Source organism: Accipiter gentilis, chromosome 2 (assembly GCF_929443795.1).
Source record: "Accipiter gentilis chromosome 2, bAccGen1.1, whole genome shotgun sequence".
Taxonomy (NCBI): domain Eukaryota; kingdom Metazoa; phylum Chordata; class Aves; order Accipitriformes; family Accipitridae; genus Astur; species Astur gentilis.
In genome coordinates, this window is record NC_064881.1 from 47,667,675 (window position 1) to 47,683,884 (window position 16,210).

Below are 16,210 nucleotides of genomic sequence, written 5' to 3' on the forward strand. Positions count from 1 at the left end.
AGGCTATGTGAGGTGGCTTTTTTATAAGGAAAAAAAGTAGTCTGTAAGCCATGTGCAAAGACAAGGAGAGTCGGTGATGGCAGCTGAAATTTGGCCTGCAGAATGATGTCCTTGGTCAAAGAAGCAAGCAGTGAAAGACTTGGAGGGGCTAGGAGTCATGATGAATTTGATTTCATGGTAAGATACCTCTGAATGTGATAGAACAGAGCTGAGATGTCTTGACTTGGATGAATTAAGTAGAAGAGTGAATCTAAATGTCAGCAAATGCGCCAAAGTTTTTGAATTTATAGGTGAGACAGTTGTAGAAGAAAAAGGGTAGAGAAAACACCCTCTGCATTTTCTTCAGAGACCTGAGAAGCAGATGGATACCCCTCAAAAGTAGTTGATTAGGAGAGGGAAAGCCTGGGAAAGTGAAAGCACAGGATTCCAAAAGGAAAAATGTCATTGGATCAGAAATGAAAAATAGAACATGGAATATGTGGAGAAACTCTGTAGGAAATCTAGCTGAAAAGTGATACCCCCTGGGAGTGCTTTCTAATATGCTGTCTATTTGCACACCACTGAATGTCCAGGGTATAACTGGAAAAGTGTTGGCACGTTCACTGAACTTACTGGTAGTAGTGGGTTACATTCAAGTATGTGAGTGAAGCTTTTACTTGAAAAGTAAAATAAAACCACTTCAACCTTAAACACCTGGGGTAATATGTAAATTATAAAGGAGTGAAATGGAAAACAAGACTAGGCAAGATGGATCAGAATTGAGAGCTGTGGAAGGATATTAGCTAAGGCATAGATGGAAGATGAGAATTCTGAGAGGTATGTGCGGACTAAACTGCCGTAGGGCCATCAGTTTTGTCCCTAATGGATAGACACATCTGCTATGTAGACATGAGAAGACATGACTAACAGGTGTCATCAGCAACGTGGTGAGGGATGTCAAAGTCAACAAGAAGTGATTCTATGAGTACTTAAGAAGCAATAGGAAGACTAGGGGAAATGTAGGCCTACGGCTGAATGGAGCAGAGGCTCTGACTCTTTGGGCTCGGTCTTTACTAGTAAGAGGGGCCTTCAGAAATCCAAGGACTCAAACATGAGGGGGAAGGCGTACCCTTGGTAGAAGAGGGATCAGGTTAGAGAATAGCCAAGGAAACCAGACACAAGTCCGTGGGCTCTGATGGGATGTACCCATGAGTGCTGAGGGAGCTGGTAGATGTCATTGTGAAGCCATTTTCAATCTTTGAACAATCGTGGAGATTAGGAGAGGTGCCTGAGGACTGGAGGAAAGTAGATGTCACTCCTATCTTCAAAAATGGCAAGGAGGGCCTGGTAAACTGGTCAACCTCACCTTAGTCCCTGGGAAGGTGATGGAGCAACTAATCCTGGAAACCATTTCCAGGCACATACACGGCAAGGTATCAGGAGTAGTAAACATGGATTCACAAAGGGGAAGTCATGCTTGATCAACAAATTCCATTCTATTGGGTTCTATTATGTAAGCCTCAGTTGTTGTTTGTAGTATGAAGTGCCTTAATCTACTTAATTGTTCCTTATATGTAAGCTGTCCTATAGTGTTGGTCATCTTTGACACAGTTTCTGATGTGTTTCCAGTTCTTTTGTTCTTTCTGAATTAGGAAACAGGACTGTAAATACACACAGCAGGGTAACAAAGTTTTCTGTGTTCTCTTATATTTTTCTAAAACTTGTTTTGTTTTTTACTGTTCTGATCACTGGGCCAATCTTAATTGTAGGTGTTCTATGGGTAGCAATAGCTCAGAACCTATTACTTTGTATAATGTTAGGAGATACAAATTTGTGTAAGTCAAGTGTTCTCTCTTACAGTTTGCCGCTTTAAATTTTTTTTGCTATTTTCCTTAATTTTTAGGTTGGGATTCGGCTACAGATTAGAGATAGACATCTGAACTCCTGTTGTAGTTTATAGAAGGATAGTGTGATTACTTTTAATTGCTCCTCTTGTTCTGTAATTTGTCTCTAAGTCAGTTGGCAGCACCATCCAATGCATTCCCCATAAGGAAAGACTCTAGTATGAGAACCTTGTCCGGTCTTTCTTGACTGTGTAGCAAAAAACTTTATGAATGTAAATGTACATATATACAAAACTTCTTTCTGTTCTTCATTGGTGATTTGGCCTCAGACTCTGGCAGGTTTCCCAATTCCAGGATGCTTGAAAGACTTTTTTTGCTTTTTACAAATTCTTTAAATTTTCTGACCTGCCTCTGAGTATGTTATATTTTTTTATTAGCATTTGTCCTTTGATGTTAGAGATGGGTTCAGCTTTTCAAGTGATACCTCTTTTAATACCTGTCTTATCCTCCTATTCTAGCCTTACTGAGCTCCTTTTGCCCTTTTTCCAGTTTTTTTCTTTTTGACAATTGTGATGTATGTGCTATGTCTTCCCATGGGATTTCTCTAAATGTCTTCCCATATTGTGTATATACATTTTACTCTTCTAAAACTTTTTAAACATAATTTATATAGCTGCCTTTTTTCAAATTAAGGAATACCAGAACTGATCTGTTGTTTTTGCAAAGGTATGCAAAAGTTCTTATTCAAAGTGGTTCCTCCGTGTTTCTGTTCATTGTTCCTCAGTTTCTGTTCATTGCTCATGTCAATCAAACTTTGTTAGTTCCCTGATAACTTCTTAATGAAATAACAATTTACAGTCTCTAAAAATTTGCTTTTAGCATCATACCCAGATATGACTCAAATCTGCATTGTGGCAATTGAACTCTCCTGTTACTGGGTTTCCTATCTGTGCACTTTTATAGTCTTGTCCAGCCTGGTGCAGTAACTATCTGAGTAGTGTAATACAGAACTACACATCTCAGATTGTTTATTCTTCCTACAGTAACTCTTAAAAATACCATGTAAATGGTCTCCTAGTATAGGAGAAATATGTTTTCCTACCTATCACCACTCCAATCCTGTTAACTGTTTTTGAAATGCAGAAAAGACCTTCTCATCACGTGGATCTGGTGTTCTAATTATCTTCAAGAATAAATCTATGCTGGCTCTAAAACCTGTACTTTTTTTTCCTCCCTCAAATGTTTTTCCATGTTTTTCAGCATGTCCCATTTCCTGCTGCTTTCACTTGCACCTTGTCTGAAGGATGCCATGAAGATTATGGCTAGTGATTCTTGAGTCTTTTTACTGACCTTTTTTTTTTACACTTGGTATTGACTGTTGTCTATGCCAATAGGTTCATTTCCCTTTCTTTGGCTTCACTTGGAAAGTATCACATTTGCTATTTCTTTATATTACTTCAGCAGGCTGTGTCTGGGAACATCACTGCTCACCCCTGCCCCCACTACAATGAAGTCAAATAAGCAGCTGGTACCCTGTCCTGAGGAGGCATTCTACAGATTAGCCAAAACCAAGTAATAAGCACAGTTTTAAATCACTTACTCTCTAGGCTTGTTTAAAATACTTTGTGACTGTGTTTTGATCAGTAATTAGAATTAATAAAATCTCTCCTGATTATATCAAGTACTTACGTTTTTGCATTCTTCATTTAGTGATGCAGTTTTTCAAATACTAATTATTTGTGCTATGATTGCTTCTTCCGATAAGCTCACCAATGAGAAATTATATGATTTATTTGAAATGGGATAGGAAATATTAAGGCCAAATCTGGATTGTACTTTATAATATTGTAAAAGTTGGAAATGACTACTGAAATCAGGACAGAGTATTTTCACTCAGTTACTACTCTTTAATTAGTTGATGGCTTGATAGGTAGAAAGGTAGTGTGGAGCTTGTGCTTGTTTGTTTTCTTCTACGTAAGGGTGTGACTTCCTCGGAACAAGTCTATATGCCTACAGAGCAGTCATTTAAACTTAATTATACTCCGTGGGGTGAAATGATCTCCTTTAAAAAAGGAGATGTCTATTAGCATTGTTTTAAACATCCTGTTTAAAAGATGATAAATGATGCAAATTTCTAATAGGTCGTACCTCTAAGTCTCTCCCTTTACTATAGGGAGGTGGGGGGGAATGCCACTTCTAAATGGATCAAATATTTTCAAAAAATTATTCTGGTTGAGGTCTCCATTTTTCATCCATATTTTAAGTGTCTGAAGTAATTGAATGCAAGTTAATGCTTATCATTCTTTCAGAAATTTAAAAACAAACATACTACTATTTCTTGTTTTTTAAATACATACAGAACATCAGGTTATATCCTATAATCACCCTGCACATTTATTATATGTTTGAATGTTTCCTGCAACAGCTGGAAATCTCTTCTTTAGAACCAGAAGAAAATGTAATCTTTCTGACCCACTCAATCTCTTAGATGTAGTGTGATCTTTGGATTGCATTTAGAAGCTTACACAGGATCAGAAGGGAGTTGCAACTGATCCCTCTGTGCAGGGTTTGAGTATGATATAGCCTGACAGCTTCAAATTAACCTGTTATTCTGATTGTGATTTCACATACTATAAGTCAAATTCTAGTGAAGTTGACTGATTCCAGCAAATTGGTTTGGGTGTCTCTATATATGAGAATGACTCAAGCTAGTGAGAAGTTCATCACTGAATCACATGTCTAGTTTGTATCTTTCAGCATTTTTTTGCATAATGTGTGTAATAGCATTTAAGCATACTGAAAAACAACAAACTATAAACCTCTTTTAGACTTCTGGCTGTAGCAAGGCTAAATAGTCGTGATGTGGGGGAGGGAGATGTTAAAAGGGAGGCCCAGGGTGTAGTATTTGCTGATAAGTGATCCATATATTCACAGGGGCCGTGGAGGAGTGCCTCCACCACCGGCAGGAGTACCGAGAGGGGCACCAGCACCCAGAGGAGTGCCTCCCAGTAGAGGACCAGTCAGTCGTAGCCGTGGACTTCTAGCACCCAGAGCAAGAGGAGTACCTCCACCTGCAGGCTACCGGCCCCTTCCACCACCTCCAGCACAGGAGACTTATGGTGAATATGTAAGTCAAGCTGTTGACATACCGTGCGTTATGTGTATAATTTTGGAGGGATTATCCCTTCACTTCAGAACTCAGTAGAATCTCTTTAATGAGTACCGAATTAAGTCTTACACCCCAAATCCGTGGCAACTGTGGTCATTTCTCGTCACCTTTTCAGACTTGAACTGTTTCATATTAATAAAACTCCAGGTTATATGTAATGCCATAAAGACATTTACAGTGCATTTGGCAAAATAGTTATGTACCTCTTAAACATACTATATTAGGCTTCTGCTTTACAAAAACCTGAAAAATCATGTTGTCAGTGGATTTTTAATTCTCAACTAAAACTGAGAATAATAGTCTACTCTTTTTCCTAAGCCTATCTTTGTGGTCATATAACTGTTCAACGATTAGGCAATTAAAATATTTTTATGAAAGCTGCAGAATTGATCCTAAAATTTTAACAATGTACAGTGTATCTTAATAAGCCATGCATATTTATCTTTTATTGTATTAAAAATTAAAAAAACATATGAAAATGCTTTATATTGTACATGACTGAAAACTATAGATATGAATTGTTAGGGTAAATTTAATTTAAACTGAACTTACAGACCAGTGAGAGAAAAAAAAGCTTATTAAATCAAAACTGTCATCGTAAAAATCAAAACTGTTATTGTAAAAATGGATTTAGTTTTGTAGAAAAATAAAATTTTCAAGAACAATGCTTTCAATGTTGTATATGTCTTAAAGCTTTTAGTGTGCCCTCTTTACAGCCAGTTCTGACTGGACTTTGTTGTTCAGATTAGCAAAGAAGGAATTCCTCAGCTCCAGAGAATGGTTTTGCTATTTAGACATTTTTTGCTTTTCTCTCAACCTTTCTTCTACCTACTTCCTCCATCTTTTCTTCCACTCCCCCTCTCCCAAACCCTCTAAATCAAATCTCAACCATTGTCTTTTTGATCAGAAACCTAATTTTCTATATAACACTTAAAGCTTTATGCAGAAAGAAGTTTAATGCCATTAGAAGTTCAATGTCATTAGTACAAACACTTATACCCATACCCGAACAATTCAGAAGAAATTAATGTAGTTTATTAATGTTATGAGAACTAATACTTGAACAATGTATCTAAATATCCCCTGGCTATGCCTGACTTGACTAGTCAAGATGGGTACTGCAAATATTTCACAGTTCTGTCAAAGGACTTAGTCCTCATTAAACAGCCTGTTTCCAGGGCATACACTGTAGAATGCATGGTGATGTGGTAGAAAAACCTCTTTGAGTAACTACATATTTATATACACATGCTATAAACAGCAGATATATATAGAAGTGGCATGGAAGTAACAGCTGTTTGAATCAGTATCCTGATGTATGCTTTACTTCTGAGAGAGAATAATTAGAAAATAGCACTATAAAAAAAGAAAGTACTGTGATGTGCTAAACAACTTCTAAAAAGAACGTTCTCTAGAACTGGATCACTTCTCTTCCAAACAAGATATCTTAACTGGGATAGATATATTTAAAACTGTAATTGACAAAGCAATGCTATCTGGTCCATTTTAAAACTACCATATTTTCTGTGTCTCCTTTGTTAAAACGGAGATTCATTAGACTGAAGTTTTGCTAGGACATGAGTCATTGGTGTATTGTATGTTAAATGTTAAACTTAATGCATGGTATTTTTTTACCTGCCCATTTGTAGTACATTATGAAAGTGTCTTAACTGTATCTTTTACAGGTTAAGGTAACATGCTAGGAGTCATTAGTAGTATTTCTGTCCTTTCCTTACTAATGGCTGTTTAACCATATCTAATATTAAGTGCTGGTTTGCCAACCTGAATATCAGAGCAGGATAAGGTGTCACTGTGTGCTGAGAAGTGTCTGTAGAATGAGAAAATCAATGAGATTGTGGGTATCGTAAAAGGTTATTTTAAGCAGCATATAATTTCGGAGGCTTGGAGGCTGGGATATCCAGAGAGGTTACAGAGCAGCTCTGAGAACTTTTCCATTGAAGACTGGAAAGTCTTCAAGGATTCATGAAGCTTTTGATTCCCTTAGGCTTATCATCCTCTGCTTTGTACTCATTAAAATAATGTGAAAATACGCAAGTTGAGAAAAGCAAACTATATCCTAGATGGAAGCCTTCAACCACTTTGGTAACTCTGTAAATATCTCAAAGATGATGCAGGGCTTTTCGTACATAAAGTCCTTGCCCGCTTCCTCTGTGGAGTACTATTAAGTATACCTTGTGACAGAAGATAAGGCTGTCATTGAGTCGCAAACAGCCTTCCTTTCCTTTCACTCCCTTTGTTAACTTTTTTGTAGTCCTTGAGACCAATAAATCTTTAACATCTATGAGGATCTTACTCAATTCTGCCTCCTGCCTATCCTTATCTCTCTCCTTCCTCTTCCTGATTGTTTAAGAATTTGTTTTCTAAAGGATAATATAAAAATGGGAAGGGGAATACCTATTTTATTCTGAAAAATTGGAAAGGTTAATTCTGAAGGCAGTATCTCACACAGCGACAATCATGCCACAGGCAAAAAATGATTCATCTGAATTTAGATGCATTTTAACATGAGCTTAAGATGAAGAGAACTAGGTGATGATTGCTGCCCTGTGCTTGGAGCCCGTAGGGAAGTTGTCCAGAACTTACCCTTCACCGAAAGCTCTTCACAGAGGTAGACTACCTCCGTTGTCTGTCAGCTTCCTGGGATGTTTGCAGCGCTAATTCTGGATGCTTGATGTGGCCTTCTTTACTGAAGTCATGCAACATATCAGACTAGCAGCAATTTCTGTACACTTTTCCAGTTCAGTGTAACTAGTTTTTCCACTCCAGCGTTGCTAGTCTCACTTCAGTATCTCTCAGCCCCAGGACCTATTCTTCCTGGGACCTCACCATATTGTCAGTACCATGATGAAGTTTTTGAAGCCACTGAAATGACAGTTCCTTATCATTTTCTGTGAACATTGTCTTTTTAATAGCTTGTAGCATCAGCTTAGACGATAACAAAAATTCAGGCCTCTATGGCCAGCCAGCTTTATAATCACCATTTTAACCTCACTGCTCTGTTTGGTGTGATAAACTTGCTCTGAAGGCTAACACGCCTCCCGTTTTTATGTCCTCAACCACTCAGGTCAGGAGAAAGCCCAGTGTGATGTGTGAAGCATGGCCAGGATTAGTTTTATAATGCTTGGATAAGGAAAATTATGCTAGATGGTTGCTAGATTTATTGAAACACTTACAGAGAGATTCAGGGACATCATTCTATTAATTACATGAGAATTTTACTCTATTCATTGAAGAAAACTGTGTAATAGATAAAAATATTTTCATGTATCTTTAAGTTGACAATTTATTCCATTAAGATAAGAAATAGAAATTGTATTTAACTGCTAGCTGGAGATTTTTAGCTTTTCCATAACTTTCAGTAAGCAGGAAATTAGTAACAGTATGCTAGCAATTCACTACTTTTTAATAGTGTCAATTCCTTAGCCAATGCTCAGTCAGACATAGGTTAGACCATAACTGTCCAGTCTCAGTTACTGTCTAATAACAGTTGCTGTTCTGCCTCATCATTTTGCCCTCTTCTTACCAGCTTCAAAACTTTGAGGCTTTTTCCAAATTAGTAACACAGCAATGTGGCTGAAGCTTTTTTAAGATTGGATTTTTATTAGATACTCTTTTCATTTTACAAAGGTAAATATTTTGTAAATATTCTGTGAGTATTTAAATTCTGTATTTTTGTATGAATATGTTTGTGATCATGCCATGTCAAGTCCTGTTTTGGCTGCTTAAATGTGTTAAATGCAAAGTGAGATTTACAAGTTTATAATCAGATTTTTAGGCATTGAGAATTGGACTTTAAACCTGAATTTAAAACCCATTGCTGTCGCAGTGTTGAATGTCTGCACTGAAAAATTAAACTTCTCAGTCTAGCGAGTTACGGCCAAGACTTGCTTCAACACTATGTCGGAAGGCAATCAGATCTAAATGTTCCTCCCTAGTGCATGTGGGGAAAAGTTGTGGCAGAGCTTCAGTTCTGTTTATGGCAATTTTATTGATGTTTTCTTGTGTTCAGACAGGGGTTACTTCAGTGGCAGATTTTTCTAATGTGATGACCACATGTATAATTTCTAGCAGTTAATGCTTCAATTAGATAGCTTCAATGAGATTGCTTTCTGTAATAAGAAATTGAATTAAGGTGGAAAGTCTACCAGTAAGAGACCTAGGGAGCTTTTCTAATGTTAAGTAAACTGTAACTTGAAAAAGAACATTATGAACTATTTCCAGTTACATGCAAAGATATTTTTTTGTAACTTAAAGATACAGACTACTTAGGGGGTGCACAGAACACTTGGATACAAAAGAGATGCTGATAACAGACTTCAAAATCTACTCTTTAAAATGTATGTTTAGTTATTGCCCGATTCTGGAAGATCCTAAAGGTTAGGGATTGCTAAGTTTTAAAAGATTATAGTTCCTGAAACATACCTTTCTGGATATTTCCAGAAATGCATTACTTTTACTGGTGGACAAAGTAGTGCTTCAGACTTAATTTAGACTTAAGCTTGTAATTCTCATACTAACTCTGTACTATGAGACTATACTCACACTACATATGCTATAAGATACATATATGTTATAGATACTGAAATAGTCTGAGACTATGCTCATCAGTTTCCCATGAGAAATGGGGAAGACCCAAAAGACATTACATAACATGCTGGCTAACAAGTTCCCACCCAAACAGTGAGGAAAAGATGTGATGCTATATGTCTCTTCTTAACTTAAAGCTCAGTATTTCTCCAGTAGCGGAAGACCCTTGGTTCAAATTCCTCTCGCAGGCATTCATATTCCCTTGGTTCTCTCTGGAGATGGTGTGCTGACCACCAGGAATAGCATACATAGTGTTAGAAATGGTTTCTGTCCTTTTGATTTTGCAAGAAATTCTTACAAATTTGTGGGAAGATTTAAGGGAAGTTTGTTCTCAAGTGACGTTTGGCTGGATGGCTAAGAACAGAAACCCATTTCATGATCCAGTGATTATTAGGAAATGTGCATATATGTATCCGTTAGTGAAAGGAATTAACACAAAGTCTTACTATTTACAGGTGAGACCCCATTCAGCTGAATAGCCTATAGTTTATTTAGTGCACGTTCCTAGAAAGCTGATGCAAATTGTTTTGATCTCCAGTATTAAGCTTGGATTCTCCATCTCTTCATTGAGATCATACATAATTTAGATTTTGAAAAACTGAAAATTAGGGTTACAAAAGGATACTGTAGAAGCGGTTTCTTGGAGCTATTAATAGAATGTTGATCTTGTGTGGTAAACTGTTTTTAAAGTAGACTTTTTCCTCACTAACGTTCATTTGCTCGCTCAGTGTTCGTGGTTGAAAAAGGAAAGATTTGTAGGAAAAAGAGAGTGAAAACTTTCTATACAATGTGAAAAAACCAAGCTTTTTATCTAAAATAAATGCTTCTTGCAGTTGAGGTGGCAAAATCAGGGCTAATCCAGATGACATAGGACTTTGAAAAGAATTTAAATTCTCCCTGATTAGAGTTCAAGTATAACTTTCATGTCACTTTGCAAGAGTGACACTAGGTCTTAATTTACTGTGGTCTTCTGAATATTGATAGTTTCCCAGTAACATGCAACATTTTAACCAAATTAATTTAAAATGGTTTTGTTTGTGTATTTGTTTTGAGCGTGAATTTTTTTGTTTGGGTTCCTGGAAAAGGGTTTGAGGTACCTTCATTCTCTAGAACTAGAGGACAGGCTTTTTTCCATTCTGTCTCTGCTCCCCTCTGTGGATAATGTTGTGGTTTCTACTTAGGTCTTAGACCCTTTTTTTAAACAATGCATTTACTGACTTGTGGCTTTTCAGAAGTGCTAAGACTATTCTTAAAGTCAGGGTGAATTCAGGTAAGACTTCTGGAAAGCAAGTTCATAACAGCAAACCATTATTTCTTGGCTTTTTTTGCCAATTACACTGTTCTTTTTCATGCTCAATAGAACAAGCAAGAAGAAATAACTGTCTAAAAGCGAAGTCTCAATTGTTTTGTTTCATTTTTAATCTTTTATGAATTTTATGAAGAATGGAAAGTCTTTCCATTTTCTCAGGAACTCGGGCAACTTTGGCTGTGGAAACAGAGGAATGTTTTTGAGGAAAGGCTGAAAAGCTTTTCTACCTGCCTATCTTGAAGTTGAGAGTTCACCTATAATGTGCATATAAAATATTTTCTTCTCAAATGATTTTAGAGTTTAAGCTGCTGGTCTAAGCTGACCTTTTTCTGACTTGATATTATTGAATGGGCATGAGTTGTTGTCCTGATTCTGACACTGCTCCCTCCTGTTGTGTATAGAAAAATAGAATTTTTTGGCCTGATAGTAATTTGGTTTAAGTGTTACTGCCTATATTCGTTAGCAACTCTTTCTTTTTTTTTGTTTTGTTTTTGGTTTTTTTTTGTTCTAAGATGCGTGAAAGACAATCCACTTGTACGTTTCTCATTCTGTGAATACCTTATTTGTTCTGGCTCAATATGCACTAGGCTTCTTCTAGATGAAAACAGATGAAAATCTACAATATAAGAGCTTACAGTCTGTGCATGTTTGCTGCTAATGTCCTTAATGTTATCACTCAGACTTTAGATGGTAGTAGCTACCCATATTTGTTTTGATTGCCCCATATTGCCTGTTGATTTAATGATGGGGAGATGTTATTTCCACATACCAAAATGGCTGTTCCTTCCCTTAACAATTCTAATTTGCTGAAAAAATTCTTCATTGCACTGCACTGAAGTTGCCTCATGTTCTTTCTCCTTCAAGTTAATCTCTGTGCAAACAATTTTTTCGAATGTGATGGTTTTTATCTGGAAGGAAGACATTCCTCCAATATTCTGTGATAAAGTACTGGTGTAAGTATTAATTTCGGAGAATGATGAGTAAAAGAAACAACAACCTTTTTAGTTGTAGTGATAACAGCCTTAATTTTTTCCCTTGGATGGATTTCCCTAGTTGGGAAGAGCTGGAAAATTGATTTCTTATTGATTTGATGATTTTTTTCCAGCACTGCAAATGGCCTTTTTGTTAAAATGAACTTTTTACCCTCTTTTTTTCTTCCTGTTTCTCTGCCTTGTTCTCTTGGAAACATTGTTAATTTCTCCTAAAGAGACCCCAAATGCTAGTCTGTCATTGTCACTGCCAGTGGATTATAATTTAAAGCTACCATTTCGTGTTCCCTGTGAACGCTGGTATGTTTAGAGTACTTAATTATTAGAAAGAAATACTGATGAGCAAGTTTTAGCATGATTTATAATGTTTTGGGTAGTGTAGGGGTTTTGGCAGAGATTGCTTTCATTGCTTTTATCATCCTTTGACCCGTGATAGTAACTTATGATTTAATACATTTGAAGGGTGCATATTTAAACATTGCCTTTGGTTCTGTTCATGAAAAATTTCTGCACCTTGCACTGAACAATTACCGTTACCAGTGCTGCTCTTTGGATTTATTTCAACTGTAGGCACTATCTTTGAGAAAACTGCAGGCAGAAGCTCTCTTTAAGAGGAAACGTAATGTGATTCTGGCTTATAGGCTGGCTTAATAAAGGAGTTTATTAATAAAGTTTGAGATTTTACAGAATAATTTCTTGTTCTTTTCAGAAGATCTGTCTTGTAGTTCTAGCTCTTTTGTTACTTTGGGAGAAGATTCTTAAGACTGAAATTAACAGAAGTCAGGACAATCGCTTTTGATACCTTCCTAGTTGATATTTTAAATGTGTGGAAAATACCTGTAGTTTAAGAGGACTTTAGCATTTTCAGCTCATCTTTTTCTACACTTTTGTTGTAAGCACAGACTGTGCAGCACATGTCCCTTCTTTCTATCAGACTAAATGTGATGAGAGTTAGTTTTCTAGGTTATCCTGAAAAGTACAATAATGATTAACAGAAACAAAATGCTTCCATTCATGGGATGAAAATATTATCTTGTTTGGACTTTGTTTTTTGGAGCGGGGCGGAAATATGGCTTCACTAGTAAACACTTTCTGATTAGCAAGTACCTTTAAGAAGATCTATCTATAGAGTTATGTAATTGGAGTAAAAGGGAAGTCCATTGTATTGCATTTGGTAGGTAGTAGGAATGCAAATGCTGTCATCCACATAAAGAAGAATAATGGCTTTAAATACAGAAATGAATGTGTTTATAAATACCCGAAACATACTGAAGAATCAGCAGGAAAAATGCAATTAAAATATCCCTATGAAGGTGTCATTCTTCCAGTATTATATAGAAAGAAAACTGTAGAGCAATGCTTGTCAGCGAATCTGTGATATACTTAGTACAGGATATCTGTGCATATTTAAGTTCTGTCCTGTCCATTTTCATTGTATATGTGTAAAAATTATAGTTATTTTCATTTAAGTTAACATGATGTTTTATAGTACTGAAACATGCTAGATGGCCAAGGATATTTCATTTAGATACTAAAAGTTATGTGTTTCAGAAAATACTCAAGTAGTGTGCATTTAATCTAAAATGTAAAACATCCTGCCCTGGCTAACCTTATTTGTTAATGTCCTAAAAGAGAAAGTTTTCAAATACTGTATGTCTAAGCGAAAATACTGTGTCAGACCTAATTCAGGGAAAGCTCTGAAACATACTTCATCTGCCCCTGCCTAATTGCTACTTCAAGGGAATAGTGCACAGTAAACAAATGTTTTGGAATTTGAAGCTCTTACCTCTTAACAGAACAAGCCATTGAGAGCAACTCTTTAAACTTATTCTAGTTTTTCAACATGTTGCACACAGTTTATCTTTGTTTTAATGTAAATTTTTGGGTTCATAAATGTAAATACATCAATAAAAAGGAAGAATTGATCTGTTTAAGCAGATTATAGTAACTGCAACAGCTCGGGTTGATCTCTTTAATGCTAAGTAACATGATTCCCATGTATAGACTGCAAACCAGATATTTTTCTATTCAAAGCATATAAGAGCCACCTTCAACATAATAATGCAGGGCTTAATTTCTGCAGTAGTAAATTTATTAACACACAAAATGGTGAACAGTAATGAGTTCTGGGAAAATTCTCTCTGGAAGGGAATTGCTAATACTAGAAACACTTAAGTCTGATACAGCATGGAACTCCCTAAAATTTTCGGTTTGTTCTGCTGGACATCTTGTTAAGCATCTTCCTATTTCAAATTTACTTTGTTGTTTTGTTTTCAAGAAGTCATAGATACACCATAACTTCATAGTCTGTTGTCCCGTTTTCTTTCATGATCAGCTTTTTAGTGAAATAGTTAACATATGTGAAGAATAGGACTGATTGCTTAAGAAGTCTCCAGTGATTCCTTAGTGGCAAAGCTTTCTAAACATGTGAAAAGGTTAATTTCAGTCCTTTTCTTTCATTTGTTGTCACTGCTGGGTGTGCATGGCTTGAAGTTTGGGAGCTCCTCTTAGGGATGGCTAGTTCACAGTTGGGAGATTCTATGAGGAGACCAAATGTCATGTAAATGTTCTGGAACAGAGCAAATAAGTTGGCTCAGACAGCTTCTGCTGTTGATCAATGTCTGTATTGTTAACAGATGTCTGTGTATTGCATCAATAAGTAATAAAGTGCTTGTTCGTAATAACTGCCAGGAGGCAATGGTTTTGTGGGTTTTGTGTGTGGTTTATCAAGAAAAATCCATATCCATATCAGATGGGCAAAGAAAATGCTAAGACTCTATTTTAATTTTCAGTTTCAGGACAGTGAATTATTGAAAGAGAAAACAATGCATTTCCTTTTCAAGTGGAACTATTTATCCATGGATCTCTTCGGAACAGACAATTGGAAAAATCCTCGTTTCTTCTTCCAGACCTATGAATAGGCTGTCACTCGTATGCTGGCAAATATTCATAGACACCCTTCTACTAAGCACTGCTGGGAAACAATCATGTTCACTGATCTAGCAGTGGTGAAGCAGTACTGATGGGCAGATTGCCTGGTTTTCCATATAAGTAATTTCAAATGACTGGAAAAAATGTTAAAAACTCTCTTAGCAAATTCAGTTTCCTATCAATTGTATTGAGGATGTCATTGGCTTCTGCTATAGAAAGCTTTCTTTACAATGTCTAGAAAGCTGTCAGATTCCAATCATTGGAGGTATTTTCTACTAGAGTTGGACAATCCATCATCTGTCATCCCTACCTAATTGATACTGGTAGTCAATTTTGTTTTCTGTCACTGCTAAAAGATTCTTAAAGGTTCTTTTTCCTGGAAGAGAGTTTGTCCTTTCATTATACTTTATCCTTACATTGCTAAGGCTTGATACATGTTTATTGAAAAAACACTGTATGTAAGATGATGCCTGATTTTCATTTTGTCTGGTCCCTATATCTTCAAAGTGTCTTCTCATTAGGCCATTCTCATCTGGCAAAACTGTACAAGATAGCCCTAAACATCCGTTGAGGTCTCTGGCATATTTGGATAGGATTTGGACATTGGGATTTCCTAGGAGTCAGTACAAAGGAAGTGCCATTTCTACTTTTCATGTCTTTAGCTCAGGTTTATTATTGGATGAAACAAAAAATTAGTGACAGTCTTTGTATTTCTATAGTGCATCCTCCTCTGGGATAACACAGCATTGTCACTCGTTTTTATGTTGAACTTCTGCGTGGCTTGTAGCTGGAGTTAGTGGTTTGTTCAACTTTGTATTTAAATCCAGTGCTATTTTGGGAAAAGTGTTCCTACAGTGTGTACTTAAATAGTGTGGGTAATGTGGGAGGAGTAAGAAAGCCTTACTTTTAGTTTCTTAATGGATGCTAAACTCCCACAAGTTGAGTATACAGAGGGCATTCAGAGAAGTAAAACCATCATTCTTACTAGTTTTACCTCTAGGTAGTTTCTTTCCCATCTGTAGTCTACGTAGAATATTGAACCTATTGTCCAGAAATAAGTCAGCTACCTCAGTCAGTTGCACAATACTTATTCAGGTGTTTTAATTCCTGAGATGCATCCCAGAGCTTTCTTGAAGATCATTAGCTCACTCAGCTCAAATTCAAGTATATGGAGAGATGAAGCATTTGTACTGTCTCTGTGCAAGCCAGTGTTAAATAAAAAAAATCTTTTCGAAGCATATTGCCAGTAGATCAAAATACATTTGAAGCAATGAAAGTCTTAGATGTGTGTGGCCTCCTAAATGGAAGTAGTCTCTATTAATATCATTAAGATATTGCCATTTCATGGTATACTTATGTCATATATGCATTTCAGGAGAGT

The 16,210-nt window shown here is 36.4% G+C and overlaps 1 protein-coding gene across 4 annotated transcripts in view; it reads left to right on the forward strand.

The window, feature by feature from the left end:
• The window catches only part of KHDRBS3 (KH RNA binding domain containing, signal transduction associated 3), a 101,144-nt gene that overhangs the window by 61,855 nt on the left and 23,079 nt on the right, over positions 1–16,210 (forward strand). For 2 of the 4 annotated variants that reach the window (XR_007508701.1, XM_049821840.1), the window contains exons 6-7: positions 3,285–3,395; positions 4,758–4,950. Coding sequence is in view for 1 of the 4 variants with exons in the window: in XM_049821840.1 (XP_049677797.1) it covers positions 3,285–3,395; positions 4,758–4,950 (304 nt within the window). In the remaining 3 variants the exon portion in view is untranslated. The remainder of the gene's footprint in view (positions 1–3,284; positions 3,396–4,757; positions 4,951–16,210) is intronic. The other 2 variants (XR_007508707.1, XR_007508708.1) reach the window with 2 other exon arrangements.